Genomic DNA, 20,663 nt, shown 5'->3' with positions numbered 1-20,663 from the left:
ACCCCACCCTGGCTCCTACTTTGCCCAGCCCCCAGGGAGCCACGTGACTGGAACCTTGCAAACAGGCCACACAAACAGACATGCTTGTATCCCTGGTGCGTGAGTTAGTGCAGAGTTCACACAGGAAGGCCAGCGGGAGGGCCCGAGGCCCTGCCAGTGCGCCCTAGGGAGGGCAGTCCCAGCCGTAGCTAGCCTACCAGTGGCACCATTCACTGGCACATGTTGCACCCTGAGGGTCCCCTCGGGGTCTGCACCCCCGCAAGTGTCTCAGACAGACAGAGCCCGTGGTTCCAGGCTCCACGCAGACAGAGCCTCTGGCTCTCAGCTGCGGGGGCTGCCTGACACTTTTTTAGGCTCTGCGGGCCAGCAGCATGGCCACCTCCCCTTGTGAGGTCTGCTCCCTTTGGAGTCTCTGGCATGCCAGCTAGAGTTGCTCCAGGCCACAGTCCAGAGACTGTGCGCCATCAAGAATGGTGAGCGGGAGGTTCCTACTGCCAGGCCCTTCACCCCCTAGAAGCAGAGGGTACACCAAGGTCACCTTCCAGGACAAAGGAAGACTCAGGGACATCTCATTCTGTCTAGCACAGGGCTTGGACTAAGGTGGTCAAGGGCCCCAAGGCCCACTGCACCAAGGTCCCCGCCCCGCTGGAGCTTTGCAACAGATATGAACCTCTTGCAGCGCCAGCAGAGCCTGCTAAGCTGCCAGATCCTGTAGGTAACACAGGCTTAACTGTAGCTACTGCCCCTGCTCTCCCTACAGCAAACTGCAAAGTGTTTGTCATGGGAGACTCCATCCTGAGGGGGCAATCTGCCACCCTGACCCCTTAGCCCAGGACGTCTGTTTCCCAGAAGACTGCATCTAAGATGTTGTGGAGATGATCCCCAAGCTCCTCTGGCCCACTGACCACTATTCCTATGGTCCTTATTCATGTGGGCACAAATGACACGGCTCGGAGCGCTCCCAGCTGGGTCATGAAGTGCTACAGGGATTTGGGATCAGGGCTTAAGGCTTTGGGGATGCAGGTGGTGTTTTCTTTGATCCTCCCAGTTTCAGGCTATGGGCTAAGAAGGGAGAGGAGGATTGGGGTAGTAAACCAAAGACTGCAGTGCTGGTGGCATCGTGAAGGCTTTGGCTTCCATACCCACAGTTCGCTCTTTGGTAAGCGAGGCAGTGAGCTTCTGGGAAGGGATGGCCTCTACCTCTCTCCACTAGAGAGGAGGCTCTTCTCAGCCAGGCTGGCCGACCTGCTCCACTGGGCTTTAAACTAAGCCCACCAGGGTGTGGAGGGACTACTGCCACTGCTGGCTTGCTGAGCAACCTTTTCAAAGCCAGCAGGCCAAGGCACTTAGGGGAACCCACCCCTGCCCCAGCCCTGGAATGATCTGTAGACAAGGCAATGGCCCCCAAAGGAACACTCGAGTGCCCGTATACAAATGCCAGAAGCTTGGAGAATAAACAGGAGGAACTTGTCCTCCTGTTTAACACAAATAAATTACAATTTCATAGGGGTAACGGGGACCTGGTGGGGCTCCACCCATGACTGGGCCACAGGTATAGATGGCTATACCCTGTACAGGAGAGAGATTGAGTGGACAAAAGGGGCATGGGTGTAGCTCTCTCCGTCAAGGAAAGCTACGCAACTCTGCAAGCCAACACTGGTGCTCAGGATGGACGACTGGAGACCCTCTGGGTTAAAATCCATGGGGAATATGGCACAGCAGACAGAGTGGTGGGAGTCTACTACAGACCTCCCACCCAGGATCAAGAGCTTGACCAGGAGTTTGCCAAGGAATTGGCTGAGCCTGCATGCTCCCAGTGCATGGTTGTCATGGGAGACTTCAACTACCCAGACATCTCATGTGCCAAATCCAAATGGTCACAAAGTTTCTCTCATGCATGGGTGAGCTCTGACTCAAGAGGTCTATGGGCCAACAAGAGGTAAAGCGCTGCTCGACCTGGTACTGGCACTGGGAGACAACCTAATCTGTCACCCAGCTTCCTTTTGATCATTAGGTCACTGTGACCATGAGCTGATCACTTTCACCATCCACCATAAAGCTGGCAAGTTCTTCAGCAGTACAGAAGTCTTTGACTTCAGGAAAGCTGACTTTAACAAGCTAAGAAGGCTTGTCAGTGACACCCTAAAGGGCCACAACCCAAAGGGGAATGGGAATTCAAGATGAGTGGTTGCTCCTCAAGGGAGCAATCCTGGACACACAAGCAAAGTCTATCCTGTCTCAGAGGAAAGGCAGCGAAAGGGCACAGCAGCCCCCTCAGCTCTGCAGGGAAGTAGTGGATCTCCTGCATCTAAAAAGAAAGATCTACAAAGGATGGAGGAATGCATCCACCTCCAAGGAGGAATATTTTGCACTGGTCCAGACCTGCAAGGAGTGAACCAGGAAAGCCAAGGCTATGACTGAACTCCAACCAGCTACAAGTATTAAGGACAATAAAAAGTCCTTTTTTAAATATGTGGGGAGCCGGAGGAAAAGCAAGGGTAACATTGGACCCCTGCTAAACCAGATGGGACAACTGACAACTAATCCCCAGGAAAAAGCACTAGGACTACAGAAGAAAGAGACTTGGGGGTCATCATTGAACACAAGATGAACATTAGCCTGCAATGCAATGCTGCCGCTAGTAAAGCGACCAAAATGCTGGCTTGCGTCCATAGATGTTTCTCAAGCAAATCCCAGAATGTCATTCTCCCCTTGTACTCGGCCTTGGTGAGGCCACAGCTGGGAGTACTGCGTCCAGTTTTGGGCTCCACAATTCAAAAAGGATGTGGAGAAGCTTGAGAGAGTCCAGAGAAGAGCCATGCACATGATCAGAGGTCAGGAAAAACAGACCTTATGACAACAGGCTGAGAGCCACAGGGCTCTTTAGCCTAGAAAAGCGCAGGCTCAGGGATGATCTGATGGCCACCTGTAATTTAAAATTGGGGTAAACACGAATATCTAGGGGAACGTTTGTTCACCAGAGTGCCCCAAAGGTTGATGAGGTCGAATGGTTATAAACTCCTGCAAGACCGTTTCAGGCTGGACATAAGGAAGAATTTCTTTACTGTCCGAGCCCCCAAGGTCTGGAACAGCCTGCCGCCGGAGGTGGTTCAAGCACCTACATTGAACACCTTCTGGGGTAAATTGGATGTTTATCTTGCTGGGATCCTATGCCCCAGCTGACTTCCTGCCTTTCAGGTAGGGGGCTGGACTCTATGATCTTTTGAGGTCCCTTCCAGCCCTATCTATGAAATCTATGAAAAAGCAAACTTGCTAAATGGGTACTTTGCGTCAGTTTTTTCACCAGTCCCAAGGGATGCCCTGCCCATTATGCAATGGGAAGGCCAGGGCGAGGGAGATTCCTTACCCTACATCAATGCTGACCTTGTGAAGGAACACCTTGAGAGGCTGGATACCTTCAAGTCAGCCAGCCCTGACAGTTTACACCCCAAGATACTTAAGGAGCTGGCAAGCATCATAGCTCAGCCCCTGGCATGGATCTTCAAGAACTCCTTGATGCTCTGGTGAAGTGCCCAAAGATTGGAAGAAGGCCAATGTGGTACCTATCTTCAAGAAAGGGGGGAAAGTGGATCCAGCAAACTACAGGCCCATCAGCCTGACTTCTATCCTGGAGAAGGTCTTAGAAGATATTATCAAAGAGACCTTCTTAACAGACTTGACAGACTGGCCGATAGAAACATCCTGAGGGATACCCAGCACAGGTTTGTTGCAGGTCAGTCTTGCTTGACCAATCTTATTTCCTTTTATGACCAGCTGACCTAACCCCTGGACAAGGGACAGGAGATTGATGTTATATATCTTGACTTCAAAAAATTCTTTGTAGTATCCCATGATCACCTCTTAGCAAAACTGGCCAACTGCAGCCTCAGCTTCACCACAATCCACTGGCTGAGGAATTGGCTCCGTGGTAGGACACAGAGGGTGGTAGTTGACAGAAGTCAATCGTCGTGGTGCCCTGTGACCAGTGGGGTCCCTCAAGGCTCTGTCCTTGGGTTTATACTATTCAACATCATTAATGATGTGGGCACTGGTGTCAGAAATGGACTGGCCAAATTTGCCAATGACACCAAACTTTGGGGTAAAGTGTCCACACCCGAGTACAGGAGGGCAATCCAGGCTGACTTTGACAGGCTCAGGAAATGGGCGGATGAGAACCTGATGGTGTTTAACACCAAAAAAAGCAGAGTTCTCCACCTTGGGAGGAAAAACTTGTAGCATCCTTATAGGTTTGGCAGTGCTACACTGGCTAGCACTATGGACAAAAGGGGTTGGGGGTCATGACTGACCACAAGATGAACATGAGCCACCAATGTGATGCTGCGGCTAGTAAAGCAAGCAAAACGCTGGCTTGCATCCATAGATGCTTCTCAAGCGAATCCCAGGATGTCAGTCTCCCCTTGTACTCGGCCTTGGTGAGGCCGCAGCTGGAGTACTGCATCCAGTTTTGAGCCCCACAATTCAAAAAGGATGTGGAGAAGTTTGAGAGAGTCCAGAGGAGAGCCACACATATGATCAGAGGTCAGGAAAGCAGACCTTAAGATGAGAGGCTGAGAGCTATGGGGCTCTTCAGCCTGGAAAAGCACAGGCTTAGGGGTGATCTGGTGGCTGCCTATAAGTTTTTAAAAGAGGTGCTCATTAGGATCTGGGGGAATGTCTGTTCACTAGAGCGCCCCAAGGGATGACAAGGTCAAACGGTCACAAATCCCTCTGTGACCGTTTCAGGCTGGACAGAAGGAAGAATTTCTTTACTGTCCGAACCTCTGAGGTCTGGAATAGACTGTAGGTGGTTCAAGCACCTACACTGAACACCTTCAAGAGAAGCGTGGATGTTTATCTTGCTGGGATCCTATGACCCCAGCTGACTTCCTGCCCCTGGGGCAGGGGGCTGCACTCGAAGATCTTCCGAGGTCCCTTCCAGCCCTAATGTCTATGAAATCTATGAAACTGTGCACCAGAATGAACGCACACTGAAAATCTATCAAAGACAAGAATACCCAGCTACTCGTGTGGACACACTTCTCACAGGACAATCACTTCCTCTCCAATCTCTCAGTCTTAATCCTCAAAGGGAACTTAAACAGAACACCTTCCATAGACAAGCCTACATACTTCACTTCGTAAATCTACTGGATACAAAAAAAAATCATGGACTCAATATAGACATTGGATTTATGGCACATTACAACCTGCCTGACATCGGATTCCCCAGGTACCTGCCAGACCTAACCTCTCACATTTTTTCTTTTTTCCCCCCCCTATCTTTTCTCCCCTACGTTTCTGCCCTTTTGTCTTCCTAATTTCCATTTTCACCAACAATCTCTATTCCAACTTGTATTGATTTTTTCCCCTGCTTTGCCTTTTGTAAATAAGTAGATATTATGAAAACACAGTCTCACTGACATCCTGCCACACTTTTAGCTTCTTTCATTCCTTGGAGTCCCGGAACAGCACAATCTCCCTATGCCCAAGGAGTTGATTGCTCCTGAAAGCTTGCTAAGAACTTTTTTCCAACTACTCAGTTGGCCTAATAAAAGATATCACACCGACTCAAAGAAACTTGCCTGACTAAAGAGAGAGAACTTAACTGATGAAGACTGAGGTTGCTTTATCGAATTAAAAACAGCTGAGGATGTGACCTCAAGTTGTCTAACCAATGCATTCAAAATCTGAAAGCAATCTGATTGCTATAGTGGGGCCAGAGCATGGGGAGTTTTCCCATTTACCACTACAAATTGATCAGGAACAAATTCTTACTAAGAGACATTGCATTCATAACATTCTGAACAAATATGTTTTCATACAGAAGTTTGAACTGTGTACAGAACACTTTTTAGAGCAATGACTGACATAGGGCTGCTTTGGACAGTCCAGTTTATTCCATTAGCAAATGCTCAGTTCTTTTAACTTCTGTTTTCCTGTTCAGGGGTGGCCAGACTCCGTTTCTGTGGTGGGGATGTTGGGGGGACAGGGTACTTCTAGTACTCATAGCTAAGACCAAAAGGGCAGAGCATTCATTAAAGGTTTTCAGTGCAAAAAAGGAGTTCTCTTTACAACCAAAAATAAAAACTCACTTGCAATATGTTAACAGAAGCAACCACAGACTTGGTTTGTGACAGGAAAATAGCCTGCAACGGGGGGCTAGCAGAAGAGGTTGGTTTTTCTCACCTTTAGAAAGGCTTTTTTTTTTTAAAGTTTTCCGCCTCTACTCACTGCACCATGACGCTCCTTTTACTGTTTGCTGACCACTGAATGATAGTATATAAGTCTGAGGACAGGAGTTCATACAGCGACAGAGGAGAAAGTAATAATCTGAAGCATTCAGCAATGAAGCTCCACATCATGGCTGTCCTGGTCATTCTTTGCCTTGGCATCTTCACCATGCACACAGCAACAGGTGAGTTTTCAGCTCTGTAGTTATGTAGGAATTGTCATATGATTTCAACACAAGGGTCTATCTAGTTCAGTGTCCTGTCTTAGAGACTGCCCAGAATCAGATGCTTAGAAAGAAGCTATGGGAAACCCCATACTGAAATAATCTATCAACTGTGGACTTTTTTTCCCTAACTAGTCTTGGCATGTGGCTGGCTTATGCTGTGAAGCTGGGAGGGTTTCTGTTCCTCACAAATTTTTTATGCTCTCACTTGTTGTCATAACAGATTTATTAGATGTTGACATGACAAGTTCCACTGATCAGTTGTCTTGTATAAATAGTGGGCATGTCTACATGAGATACTTACTACTCAGTAGTATGCCAGTCAAGAACTGTGCTAATACGCTAGTTTTTTTCACCATTTTATTAGGCTACTTTTAATTAATACTTAAACAAGGAAGTACTAAACTAAATGTACAGTAACTACTATGCATTAATGAATGTGTAGATGCACCCCACTATGTTCTTCACTTAGTTTTAGTGGCATTGTCTTTCAGTGTTGTTGGCTGTGCTCTTGTAAAGACATTATGAAAAGTGTTAAATAACAGCTCTGGGTTTTCTCCCCTAAATTAATATGAGATTATATACTAATTACATGCAATTATACATATTAGATTATTTTTATGTCCCTTTAGTTTAGTATATCACTTTTTATTTGTCTCGTCTGACTTGTCTAGTCCTACTCCTTAGTCACTGACTATAGGTAAGGATTGTCCTTGTGTTTCTATTAAATCTGTTTGCAAAGGGTTGACTAAATGGGAAAAACAGCATTTGTGGATAAAGCATCCATAGATTTTACACAATGTCACTCAGTCACATTATCCATTCCTTTCTGAATCAAAATTTAAGATTTCATGGAAGATTTTTTTATGACAGTGGCTGCATATTGACCATAGTTTTTATGTGGGCTATCCATGATGATGCTTAGATCGTTATCTTATTAACCACAAGCAATTAGTAGGTCATGTGGCATTTGTAACAGACTATGCTGATATCAAGAGCTTGTATGCACACACAAGCAAGTGCATATACAAATATGCACACATTCATACAAACACAAGCCCCAAAATCAGATGTACAAAATATTTATACAGGAGAGTCCAAACACCAGGAACTCCACCAAACCACACAAAAGCCAAATGCAATCCATCCCTCCCCTCTCCCCATCCCCCTTCACATTTGTCACTACTCATGGCATGTAGAACAAGGGGACAAAGACCAGCTTGACATCACAGCACTCTTGCTTGTGATGATGCAGGTATGAGCTGGGATTGGCTGCCAACAACCCCACCTTCCCAGGGGGCCTTGTTTGCCATGTAATGTTGCCCACATGTAAAACATTATGTAGGAGAGAAGTGCAAAGCAGGGGTTTTCTAAGCAGGCCAGGTAGCACTTGCTCCATCTAGAGAAAGGGGATTGTGGGGCTGATGACAAAACTGCCCAGGGAAGCTAAGAAACAAAAAGACCTGAGGATGGAGTGAGGGAGTACAGAGGACTTTTCAAGAGCAGATGAATAGAAAGGAGAAAAGGAAAGATGATTCCCAGGCAAGCTCCCTGCCATTTTTAATTCAACTGATGCATCCTTCATCTTCAAGTAATTTGAAAAGGACTGCACCTTGTTCATTTTACCAACCACTGAAATGAAGTCATTCTTGGGAACAAAGTGGTGATTTAACACAGTGGCAATGAGTTTACATAGCAGTTTAGTGCAGGGTATCACGACTAATGTACCCAACTGAAAGGCCATTTCTAGAGGGAGAATAAAATTCTTATGTTGTGGTGAGTGTGGAAGCTTGTTTATTTATGGATCTCATATGGTTGGGATCTTGGCCACAAGACTCACATGAATGATGCATGCCTTAGCAAATAGGCCTAGAGGTACCCGAGTTGTAATTTAACAAGCCATTTGCTATAAATAATTACTATTCATTTAGGGTTAATTAGTCATCTCCTTTTTTTCATTTTAGGAAGTATGTCTACTGAAACTCTTAGAAAAAGCTCCTGTATAGAACTGTCAACAAAGAAGCTGAACGTCAAAAGGCTTAATTGTTATAAAAAGCAAAACATTCCAATAAAAGCTGTGATGTAAGTATGTGATCTAGTTTTCATTTGCAAACTAATTTAGAGAAACACTCTGCCCTCCATTGAGAGAGAAAGTCAGTCAAACATGAAAACCTTCTTTTATATCCCAGAGACCTTAGAAAGGTCTGAAATATTTGTCCTGTAGACTTGAGCATACAAAAGTTGAACTGAATGGCCAAAACCTTTTTGTTCTGGACATTGGGAAGAAAAGTCAGAAAGAAAAAGGAAAAAAAAAAGTGTTGCGAGTGCTACAGATTAGAATAGCTTGAGGTATTGCTGGTCAGTACTCCAGTGAATTGGGCTGCGTTGTGCACAAGAGGTTTGTGGAAGAGCTGGAACTAATGATGACTCCTACAGAGCAGTCATTATTAACCTTTTTAGACTTGAGACACCCCTTGTTAAACTTGAGGCACCCTCAAAAGTGCAAGCTCTTAGTTTTTCTTCATTTTGACTAGAGAAAACCATGAAAGCAATGCATCTGTTGTAAAAGCTCAGAGATAACACAACAAGTCAAAATGGTTTTAACACTCTGGATTCCTGTTTGATACCTCCAGGTGTATCTTGTGAATCATGTAGGTGTTGGCATCCCCAGCACCCTTAAAAGGGTTTCTACTTAAGAATCACTGTCTGAAAAGACAGTGATCAATCTTTCAATCTCATGAGAATCTATTAAACACAAATTAGATTTGGTCCACATGCTGGGTGTGCTTTGTTCTTCCGGAAAGTCTAGAAGTACAGCACATGCATAGGTACATACAAGAATTCACATTATTTATACACACACCCCAATCTATATGTAAAGCTGGAGTTCATTCACTAAACTGCAGAACCAACACATTAGGTGGTTTTTACAACTCATTACTAATGTGACTGCTCAAACTTACACCAGTAAAACCTTTTCAGCACATCACATCCTCACTTATTCCACGCAGAAACATCCACATGTGGTCTGGATTTGGAGACAAGTCTCATGTCTCTCTGACTTTCCTTTTCTTCCTCTTCAGGTTCATCACCAAAACAGGCAAAAAGATCTGTGTGAAGCCTGATCTCAAATGGGTGAAGGATGCCATGACACAGTTGGATAAAAAAGGTGTCACCGCAAGACCCACCACAAACATCAAGGTTTCCATCAAGGACTGCTGACAGATTTATTTATTCATAGGAGGAAAGGAAAAGACCCCAGATGTTGCCAGTCTGTGCGACTCGCTGCTAAAAATGGTCAGAGGAGCCGACATGAGGGCTGGATTTGAAAAAACATACTGGATAATATCATATTGATGAAAAGCTACTTATTCAAGGATGCCTTTGCTTATTTATACGATAAGTGCAACGTGTAGGGTGCAATTTTCTGCCCTTCTGCTCTCTTATATAACGTTGCATGATTAACTAGTTTTTTCTGATTCTCCCCTCACTTTATAACAATGTAAGTAAATGGAGACATATCTCCTTCTGATGTAAATTGTGCTATCTATATTATTTAAGAGATTTACTTTGGTGAAGGATCAGGCCTGTCACCATCAGTGAAGTTACTGCTCATTTACACAAGTCTGAGATAGAGCTGAGACACATTTTTTATTTTTACTTTCTTGCAAAGCATCAACATAAAAGTGACATCAAATGCAGCCATTGCTTATATGTACCAAATTAATTCAGGGCCTTGTGGAATGGAACTGGTTATATTCTGTGTAAATGTGAAGTATATTTAAATAATTGCCTGAATGTAATAAATGTAGAGGTTTTTGTACATTAATAAAACTCTTGTAAACCTTCAGTCAAATGGTCTATTTGTTTGCTTATACATGACCTCATGACCTTGTGTGAGAATGGAGATGTTCTCTCCTATGCAGTCCAACAAGTCCAAGGTCCTAACGTCACATCAGGAAATATTTCCTTTCCAGAAGCATGTAGCAAAACCTCCAAATGCTTACAGCCTAGGATAGTCAAGTATTTAAAATATCGGATACATAGATTCCCTAAATTATGGAGAAAATATCACATCATTATCAAGCCTGAAATCCAGGCCCTAGCAGCTTCATCTTATTTAACTCTGCAGAAGCCTTTCAGCCCCAGGATCTCCTTTTCTGCTGTCACATAGTCCAGGAGACAAAACAACAAGTATTTTTGACCATGCCTGACAGCAAGTCTAAACATGAACCTGCTGTCCAGATATGAAGACAGGTCAGATCATTCCTATGCAACACTGCAGGTTAGCACCACCCTTTCTGTTTCATATCCATTATGCCAACCCTGCTGCCCCAGAAACTGGCAGGAAAAACAAATGTGAGTTCCCACTTTTACACAGAAAATCACAGGGTCACTAACCAACAAGCCAAAGAGAGGGAACAGTCAAAATTAAAGAAACATCAATGCTGTGGCAGCATTCTTAGCACTTTAATTTCCTCTCCATACCTCTGGAAGTGTCCCCGAACAAGCCTTTAGTCCCTAGAGTGCTCAAAGAGTAGTCTGCAGCTGCCTCCAAGTGGGAGCCCAGCTTCTTCAGTCCATGGTCCTGGCAGACTGAGTCAGTGAGATCTCCAGCTCCACTGGGCGCTCCTGTGTGCAAGGCTGACCAGGTTCCAGATGCACACTACTCTCTCTTCCCCTTGCTGCAGCCTCAAGCTTCCTCTTCTTTTGTACACAGGACTTATTGCTCATCCTTAATGGCACTTACAGGCAGGTAGGCCCTGCTCATCCTTAATGGCACTGACAATTAGGTTTTTTGGGAATTAATACTAGTGTGAGGTTACTGGTGCAAATCAGCTCCTGGTGGTCAGTAATTAATCTCCCAGGACTGCCTCACTTCACTTAGCCTTAATCACTGTTTATACCAGGACTTTCACCTGTTCTCACTCCTCCTTCCACATGTCCAGTTATAAGTTCTTTCTGCCCATGTTGCCATGTGCACCCAGGGGGTTCATAATAGATAACCACTTTGGCCTTCGACATTTTCCTTCAGAGGCTCTCAAGGGACCTTATCAAGGTAGGTATGTAGGATTATCTTAATTTTATAGGAAGGGAAACCAGGACACAGAGTTTGAGTGGGTTGTAGCCCTGTATCACTCTACATAGCAGCAGTAACTGGGTTTTAGATCTGAGGTCATTTTGCCTTGTGGATGTTTCTGGGAGGGCCACCTCATTTCAGGTTGTGTATCACACTTGTGCTGAACAGGAAGCCTTTCCAGTGCCTGTAATGGGAGAGGAGTAAGGGTCCTTAGAGAGGACTGCCTGGAAGTCTTGGCATTGAATGAAGCATACTATAACCAGCTAAGCTTCCTGAATCTTCTGCCCTCAGCCTTCCACTCTGCCAGCAAGACTTTTATTATCAAGCTTATTGTAGCAGCAATTTTCTAGCATGCTCAAAATTGGTGCCTCTAATGGAGAACAGAGGACAGCCGCAGTTGTTTTAAGCAGGTACAAAACAGAAATGTTGGCACTAACCTGCAGTGGTGCATAGAAGTGGTCAGCCCATTTTTTCATATATGGACAGCAGCTTGACTTTCTGATCTGCTGTCTGAGCTGATCAAAAATGTATGGTGTTCTCTCATACAATGCAGAGAATGATGAAGAATGAAACTAGGGCTGAAGGCTTTCCGTACAAAAAGGAGGGAAGGAGCTGTCCATCTTGGTTTTCAGCCATGATGTGATACTATTTCCATAACATGGGGTTCTACAATTGTGTGCATAACTTTCTAAGACTATAAGAACTTGGAGGTCTTGCCACATGTTTCTGCAAAGGTAGTTTTTCCTGGTGTGACATTAAGATCATGGATTTGTGTTAGAATGGCAACATCCCTTTGTAGGATCTCCAACCAGGTCATAAATAAACAAGCAGACCATCTGACTGAAGATTTACAAGATTTTTATTAATGTCCAAAAAGTCCATGAATTATTAGAATTAATCCATCTTAAAATGAAATTAACATTTACAGAGAATATAACTATTCCCATTGCACCAGCCTCTGCATTAGTTTGGGCTTGAGAATTTTCTATACAGGATTGAAATATATAAAATACAGTAATTGCTTAAATTTTAATGCTGCATAAAAAAGCAAAGATAAAAACAAAGTGCTCATCTCAGATCTGTCTCAGACCAGTGTAAATCAGCAGTAACTTCACAGAAGTTGGTAGGCCAGATCCTTCCTCTTCGTAAATCTATATAGAAATCCCCTGAATAAATGCACATTTAGTCAATTCTCATCGGAAATCAACCCAACCCAATATATTTGCACTGTTAGAAACTGAGAGGAGAATCAGACCCAGCTAGATCATCTATGTTACAAAGAAGAATAGAAGGACAGACAATTGTATCCTGCACATTGCAATTAGCACCTGATGGACTGAAACATACTTTGCTTACTTATAGCTTAAGTAGTTTTTCTACCACTATATTATGCAGTACATTTTTCAAACAGGGCCCCAGTGTCCTGTAACCTATTTCAGCAACGAGTCCCATAGACAGGCAACACCCTGCATGTTTTCCTTCCCTCTTACAAATAAAGACTTCTGTCATCGGTCTTTGACAGAAACCCTGTCAGCATATTAAAGGGCAGTCCATAGTCCACCCTGATCAGAGAAAACTGCCCACACACAATCATAAATAATGAACATACTTTGCAGTAAATAAATCTGAGAACAATGTAGAAGAGTCCAGCTGCAGAATAAAACTGAATAGAGGAAGGTTCTGATCAGCCTGTGTTAGTTCAGAAACTTTATTATCAGTTACCAAGTAGGAGTTACAAGCAGTTGCTTATGGTTTCAGTGGCATCTCCATTTAGTTAGATGGCTTGGGTTTGGGCTTGGGTTTGGGCTTGGGCTTGGGCTTGATAATAGTTTTTTTGATGACACGTCTTTGATCTAAGTATTTTATGGCTTGCTTCACCCATTTGAGTTCAGGCTCCACACAGATCTTGATGCCTCCCTTGGTGATGAACCTAAAGAAGAAGTAGAAATACAGACAGACATGAAACTTCTTGTTTCCAAGACAAGACCACATATAAATGTTTCTATGTGGAATAGATGAAGATGTGACGTGACAAAGTTTTACTGGTGTAAGTTTGGGGCGGTCACATCAGTAATGTGTCCTAAACCCAGCTACGATTTGGTTCTGCAATTCAACAAATGGACACCAGCTGTACTTATAGATTGAGGGGCAGGGGAAGGGTGTATAATAATGTGTATTTCTATATGTACTTCTGCATATGCTGTACTTCGAGACTTTCTGGAAGGGCTAAGAACACCCAGCATATGGAGGTTCTTTGAAAATATGGCCTTGCATTTATTGCACAAGGACCAACTCTAATTCCTATAGGAGTTTTATTACTCCTATCTCTTCCACAAATTTTCTTGCATACCTCACCCCAGTGCAGTGACTGGTAACCCACAAGGCTATACTAGTCTATGACACTCAAAACACTTTTTGCTTTCTGACATTTCTTCCTAATTTTTAGAACAAAACATTTTGCTGTTTGATACAATTTTGCATATGCAGCTCTACAGCACCAGTACTACAGACATTTTGACATTGCCTAATGAAGGTTTCATATGAGATATCAAGTAAGCATGCTCATTCAGATATATAGCCCCTATGCTTGCTTTGAGTCAGTTTTACTGACTTTCTTTCTTCTCTTAATGGGGAGGGCAGAATGTTTCTCTAGATGAATTAATAGATAAGACTGGACCATATACTTACATAACGGCTTTTACTGGTATGTTTTGATTTTCATAATTGGCAAGCCCTCTTATGTCTAGCTCCTTTGTTGATAGGTTTATGCAGGAACTTCTTCTTATAATTTGACTTCCTACACTCCCTAAAATGAAAAAAAAAGATGGTAAATTACCAGTAGTACTAAAGAACAGTGATTTTTTACAGCAAGTGGCTTGCTAAATTACAACTCGGGTACCTCTATGCTTATGAATTGGATTGCCTTAGTTAAGCCTGCCATACATGCATCATCCTTGTGAGTTAAAGAGCAAAAATCCTAATCATATGAGATCTTTGAATAACTGAAGCTTCTCTCTGAGAGTAGATATCCTGGGCAAATTCAACTGCATGTAAACAATTACATTCTCCCTTCCTAAAAAGCTTTTTAGTTGGACACACTAGTTGTCACACTTTGTAAAAAATCCCCCAAAAACTACCGCATAAACTCATTGCCACAATGCTAAACTACCAATAGCAGGGCGGGGCTGCCCTATCCTATTCTGCAGAACCTGCAGCCACAGGGGGGCCTGCAGCCAAGGGGTTGTGCTCAGCTCGCCCCCCACCGCCTGTGTCATGTTTAAAGGGTTCAGTGCAGGCAGGGAACCCCTTCCCGGCCAAGTGGGGGAGGAGTTCCTGGCTCTGCTCTCGCCTCATTTCCAGAGAGGAAACTCAGGTATCCCCAGCATGTGCTGCCCCCACCCCACGCCCCCTGCAGCACAGCCCACGTGCACGGAGCCTGGCCCCAACTATTTTATTTCAGTGAGTTTATACTGCAATTAACCTCAATTTGGATTTTTCAATGGATCAGGGGGCCCCAAAATATTGTCGGTCAGTCCTGACCAGTAGGTTCCCAACAGGAGCTTTATTTCAGTTGACTTCAGTCGCAGCTGAAGAGAATTGGTTGCACAAGACTTGTAAACCATTTAAATTACATGAAAATTCAATGCAATTAAAACGGGAGGTAGATTCTCTGGGAAACAACTTTCCTCTTCCCCTTTTCTATTCACTTGCCCTTAGAAAGCCCTTTGAAAGCACCTGCTCCCTCCCTCCATCCTTCCTCAGATCTTGTTTTGGTCTGCCATGGCAGGTTTGCCATCCACCCTGCAATCCCCTTCTTTTAGATGACAAAATATGCCACATGGTATCCTAACACCACCCTATCTTGCACTGCCCTTCTACACAGTGTCTCACCCATGGGAACATTACGGGACAGGGGAGAGTTTCTGGAAAGAAGGGATTTTGCCAATCCCAGACTTTAGGGTGGCCAAGTGGACCACTGTGATACTAAGGACTAGGAGCTCTTATCACATCAGTTGGTCTGTGTTGCAGATATGTTATTTTGTTGGTGGGAGAAGAGGGAGGATGGATTGTATTTGGCTTTTATGTAGTTGTAACTCTCCACATGTTTGTGATCCTGTGCTCCTCTTTGTGTATTATTGTCATTTTACAATAATACACAAAGAGGCTGAGTATAAGTGGTTTGCGCATGTGATTTTTGGGCTTCTGCTTGTCTATGTATGTTGGTATACACACACACATGCATGTGTGTGTGCATGTGGTTTTTCTACAAGCGTGGTCTTTTACAAATGTCACATGCTCTATAAATTGCTTGTAGTTAATAGGTCTAAGCATTATTATGGATGGCTCATATAAAACCTATGCTCAATATGCAGCTATTGTCATAAAAAATCTTTAATTAGACCTTAAACTGTATTAAGAAAGGAATACAGAACAAAACTGAAAGCACCAATGCCAGTATGTAAATCTGTGGTGAGCCTTATTCTTGGATGCTTTGTTTTTCAGTCAACCATTTACAAACAGATTTAGTAAAAACACAGGGAAAAAGAAATTTCTTAGAGGTTTGAAAAGACTTCCTTACAGAAAGCAATTAAAAGAGTAAGACTAGACAGGTAGGAGAGGAAACAAATAAGAAGTGATAAACTAATGGTGTATGTAATAATCCAATATATATTGAAGTACATAATAAGGATATAATATAGTAATTTAGAGAATATAAAACAGGAGGTGTTGGCATTATTAAGCCCTTTTCCTAATTTCTGAACAAGGGCACAACCAACACTGAAAGGCAATGCCACTGAAACTAGGTGAAAAACATGCTGTTTATACAAGGCACAACTGACCTGCAGAACTCAATGCCACAGCAGATCAAACATTGACATGGTAAGTGGGAGCATCCAGGACAATACTAGACAGCAATAAAATTTTCTGGGGAAAAAAATGTTCTCCCAGCTTCAAGGCCTAAGCCAGCCACAAACTGATAGGGGTTAAGAAACACCCCCAATTAACAGATCGTTCATTATGTAATTTCTCACAGATTCCTCTTAAATGACCAGTATTGGTCACTCCCTGAGAAAGGACACTGAATTGGGACAAACCCCAGTCTCATTATCGTTCGGCAATTCCTACATTCCTATGGAGATGAAAACTTACCTCTTGCTGTGTGCATAGTGAGGATGCCAAGGCAAAAAAGGACCAGGATAGCCAGGTTGTAGAGCTTCATTGCTGAATACTTCACCCTGCGGCAGAGGAGAAAGTGATAATCTGAACCCCCGTCCCCACACTTATATACTGTCATTAAGTGGTCAGCAAACTTCCTGCACTCAGTAAGAGGGGCGTCATGGTGGGGGTGAGTATAGGTGGAAAATTTTAGAGAGCAACTTTTTTTTTTTTAAAGATGAGAAAAAAACTCCCCTATCCTGCTAGTCCCCCTCTGCAGGCTTTTTTTCTGTCACAAACCAAGTCTGTGGTTGCTTCTGCTAACACATTACAAGCCAGTTTTATTTTAGGTTGCAAAGAAAACTCCTTTGCTGCAGTGGAAACCTTTAATGAATGTTCTGCCCTTTCAGATCTCAGCTATGAGCCCTGGAAGCTAAACTCCACATCCCCACCACAGAAGCAGAGTCAGGCAACCCCTGAAGTGGGGAACATGAGTTAAAGGAGCTGAGGCTTTGCTAATGGAATAAATTGAACTGTCCATAGCAGCTTTACATTAGTGGTGGCTCTAAAGGTTTTGTAGTGTAGGTGTATTCCCTGTCTACTCTGGATTTGGCAGTGCTATTCAGCTCCCCCCTGATATACACAGAGCCCAAGTTAACATCACCAGGTATTTGCAGCATGCAGCTGAACAGAAATACAGATTGACTCCTTAACCTGCAGAAAACTGGATATTTCATGAGCTTCTACACAAATCACCATTATCTCTTGTGAGAGAATCTGGCAAACAAGCTGGAGCTAGCCTGACAGAGCCTGGGCCAACGCCAGGGCCATCACCATGACTGAATCTCTGCTGTATCTCCTCCTTCAAGCACGAGGAGAGAAGCATAGTTGAAGGGTGGTGGACAAAGCTGGTACAGGGATCGTGCCAGTATAATTAAGGAGCCCAAGGAACCTAGCACAAAGGGGACAGAGAAATGAATGTCCTTCTTTTGGGCCCAGCCTACTGTGGGAGTAGACATTGTAACTAATGTTTAAGCACAGTGCTGATAATAGGGCTTTATGTATGGATGCCTTTTTTAAAATGGCCTCCCTCCCCTGCTCCTAAAACTCTGGTAGAGATCACCAGCACAGATAAGCTGCCACCAGCTGGCGAAGGATCATACTTCTTGTTGGTGGGCCCAAAGATGCACAGAGATTAAATAACTTACCCACACTCATGCAGAAATCTTCTGACGGAGCTGGACCTAGATGATCTGAATCTAATGCTGGGCTGCAACCACATCACTGTCCTGTCTCCCAGCACCTCTTACAGTTGGAGGCCATGTTCTTTAACCTATAGGATTGTCCATTGTTCTTTGCACTACAGGCTTTGCTGAATTGTATCTACCTCAAACCCAGAGTAAGTCATTTACCCAGAGGCAAAGTGAGTATAAAGGAATTATGTGCTTATATAGTAGTACCATCCTGATAAGAGCATGCTACATCATAGAATCATAGAAAATTAGGGTTGGAAGCAGGGTTCGAAAAACAGGAGGGGGGCTCAGGAGGGCTCTCCCTGAAAGAGATGAGAGCCCCCCCCCATAAGAGATGAGAGCCCCCAGCCCACCCTGTGCCTTTCTAAGCAGTTCAGCCAGTGGTGGAGGCTCCTTTCAGCTTCTGGCTGCCATCGCTACAGACCTCCCCAAGAGTCCGAGCGTAATTTAAACACTGGTTGGAAGAGACCTCAGGAGGTCACATCTAGTCCAACTACCTGCAAAAAGAAGGACTATCCCCAACTAGACCATTCCAACCAAGACATTGTTGAGTCAGGCCTTAAAAACCTCCAAGGATGGAGATTCCACCACCTTTCTGGGTAACCCATCCCAGTGGTTCACCACTCTCCTAGTGACAATTTTTTCCCCCTAATATCCTACCTAAACTTCCCTTGCTGCAACTAGAGACTACTGTTCTTCGTTCTGTCATCCGCCACCACTGAAAACAGTCTAGCTCCATCCTTTTTGTAGCCACTCTTCAGGTATTTAAAGGCTGCTATCAAATCCCACCTCAGTCTTCTCTTCTGCAGACTCAATAGGCATCAGAAATCATGTGCCTCAATCCCCTAACCAGTTTTGTTGCCCTCCACTGGAAACTCTCCAACTCGTCCACAGCCCTTCTGTAGTGGGCGCCCCAAAACTGTACTCAGTACTCTAGATGTGGCCTCACCCATTCAGAATAGAGGGGAATAATAATTTCCCTTGATCTGCTGGCAGTGTTCCTACTGCTGCAGCTCAGTATGCTGTTAGCCTTCTTGGCAACAAGGGCACTCTGGGCACATCTATATATGCAAATAATCCAGGAGCAATTTACTTTAAGGTACTCTAGAGTAAATTGTACCAGGCACACATCTACACATGCAGGGACATGGGAGCAGATTTGCTGCTCCTAACAGAAGACTGCTTCCATTCCCTGAGGCCCTGCACCTGGCCCCTGCAGCAGCCACAGGGTGCTCTAGAATCCCCCTGGGTGCAAGCCCAGGGGCTGGCAGGGAGCATCGGGCCAAGAGACAGATGTCTTCTGGTGGGGGCTGAGACATTGCTCCCTGCCCCCAAGAGCTGCCGGTTGCCAGGGTGGGCTCCACCACTGGAGCCTAGTAAGGGACAATGTCCCCCTCTCTGGAAGTAATAAGCTCCCAGCCCCCACTCCGCAATCATGGGGCCAAAGCCAGGAGACCCTTATCTCCCATCCCGTGCTCCACAGTTGTGGGTCCCAGGCTGAAAGATCCGTATCTCTCATCCCAAGCCCCCTGGTCATGGGGCCCAGCCTGGGCCCCACAACTACAGGGTTTGGGCTGGGAGATATGATCTCCCAGTCTGGGCCCCATGACTGTGTTGCAACTGTTGGGCTTGGGATGGAGATTAGGATCTCCCAGCCCCAGCTCCACAATCATGGAGCTGGGGCTGGGAGCTCCCTGTTGCTGGGGCAGGGGGCATTGTCCCCACCTGGGCTCCAGTGGCAGGGAGCAATGTCCCAGACTCCTCAAGGACAGAGATGTCTCCTGGGCCCTGGGCTAAAACCCAGGGGGAACCTAGAGCTCCTAGGAGCAGCAAATCTGTTCCTATGTTCCTGCACTTGTAAACATTGTGCCCAGTTCTTTACTCTAGAGGAAACTGGTCCTGGCTATTTTCATGTGTAGACAGACCCAATGTGTGGGGAGAGTTAGACCCTTAAGAATGGGATACACAAAAGCCAGAAGATTGAGTGGATGGCTACCTAAGGCATCCAGCAGGAAATGCTAAGGAGGAATGTATGCCTGCTTTCTTATCCCATCCTAAACATGTTACTCCAAGCTTCAGAGAAGCAACTTTCTGCTTTAGCATTCACAACCCTCCACAAAAATGGCCTAAGGGGAGATGGCCTAAGAAGAGCCTGCCATGCCTGTGCTCCTATGTGCTTAATTTAAGCCCATGCTTAAATCCATTTCTATTGAGTAGAGTACTTAACCTCCTGCTAATTTGTTGCCACAGGATGTTTCAGAGGCAGATTTAACCAGATTTAACAAGAGATTAGACAAATTCATGAAAAATAGATCTATTGGGAGTGACTAAATAGAAAAACCAAGGATTTAGTCTTTGACATCTCTAAACCAATGTAACCCGGGTACACCCAAGGGTGTGCCCTATTCTCAATTGAATGGGATGGGTAGGCAGGAGGGGGTGCTGTGAGAGGGATGCCAGAAAGTCAAGCAGATCCCTCTTTCCTCTATAGAGTTGCCCAAACCCAAAGTTCTTAACTATATACAATTGATTAAGTTATAATAGACATAAACATACAACTAAATATGGTATACATATATTTACACAATGAACACTAAACAATAACCAAGGTCAAACCCTAAATAACACTATTTACAACTTCGTAATACAACGTTTCAATTACAAAATATAAGGCTCAAACATGAACAATCTTAATAACATCTGTTCCTTAATATAGTCC

The 20,663-nt window shown here is 44.4% G+C and overlaps 2 protein-coding genes across 2 annotated transcripts; one reads left to right on the top strand and one right to left on the bottom strand.

Moving 5' to 3' along the window:
* Window positions 1-6,322: 6,322 nt before the first annotated feature.
* Window positions 6,323-10,170, top strand: LOC149874094 (monocyte chemotactic protein 1B-like). The gene is made up of 3 exons (XM_090031582.1): window positions 6,323-6,415; window positions 8,419-8,536; window positions 9,538-10,170. Exons 1-3 carry the CDS (start codon window positions 6,346-6,348, stop codon window positions 9,674-9,676), a joined length of 327 nt encoding a protein of 108 aa, XP_089887708.1. The 5' UTR covers window positions 6,323-6,345; the 3' UTR covers window positions 9,677-10,170.
* Window positions 10,171-12,488: 2,318 nt separating this feature from the next.
* Window positions 12,489-16,830, bottom strand: LOC149874093 (lymphotactin-like). The gene is made up of 3 exons (XM_090031581.1): window positions 16,686-16,830; window positions 14,223-14,340; window positions 12,489-13,464 (listed from the first exon to the last, which is right to left on the bottom strand). The coding sequence occupies exons 1-3, from the start codon at window positions 16,828-16,830 to the stop codon at window positions 13,305-13,307; spliced, it is 423 nt and encodes a 140-aa protein (XP_089887707.1). The 3' UTR covers window positions 12,489-13,304.
* Window positions 16,831-20,663: the final 3,833 nt, after the last annotated feature.

Source organism: Crocodylus siamensis, chromosome 1 (genome assembly GCF_052110815.1).
Source record: "Crocodylus siamensis isolate JL-2025a chromosome 1, ASM5211081v1, whole genome shotgun sequence".
Classification (NCBI taxonomy): Eukaryota; Metazoa; Chordata; order Crocodylia; family Crocodylidae; genus Crocodylus; species Crocodylus siamensis.
The sequence above is the reverse complement of the archived record's forward strand: the minus strand, read 5'-3'. Positions and strand labels throughout refer to the sequence as shown.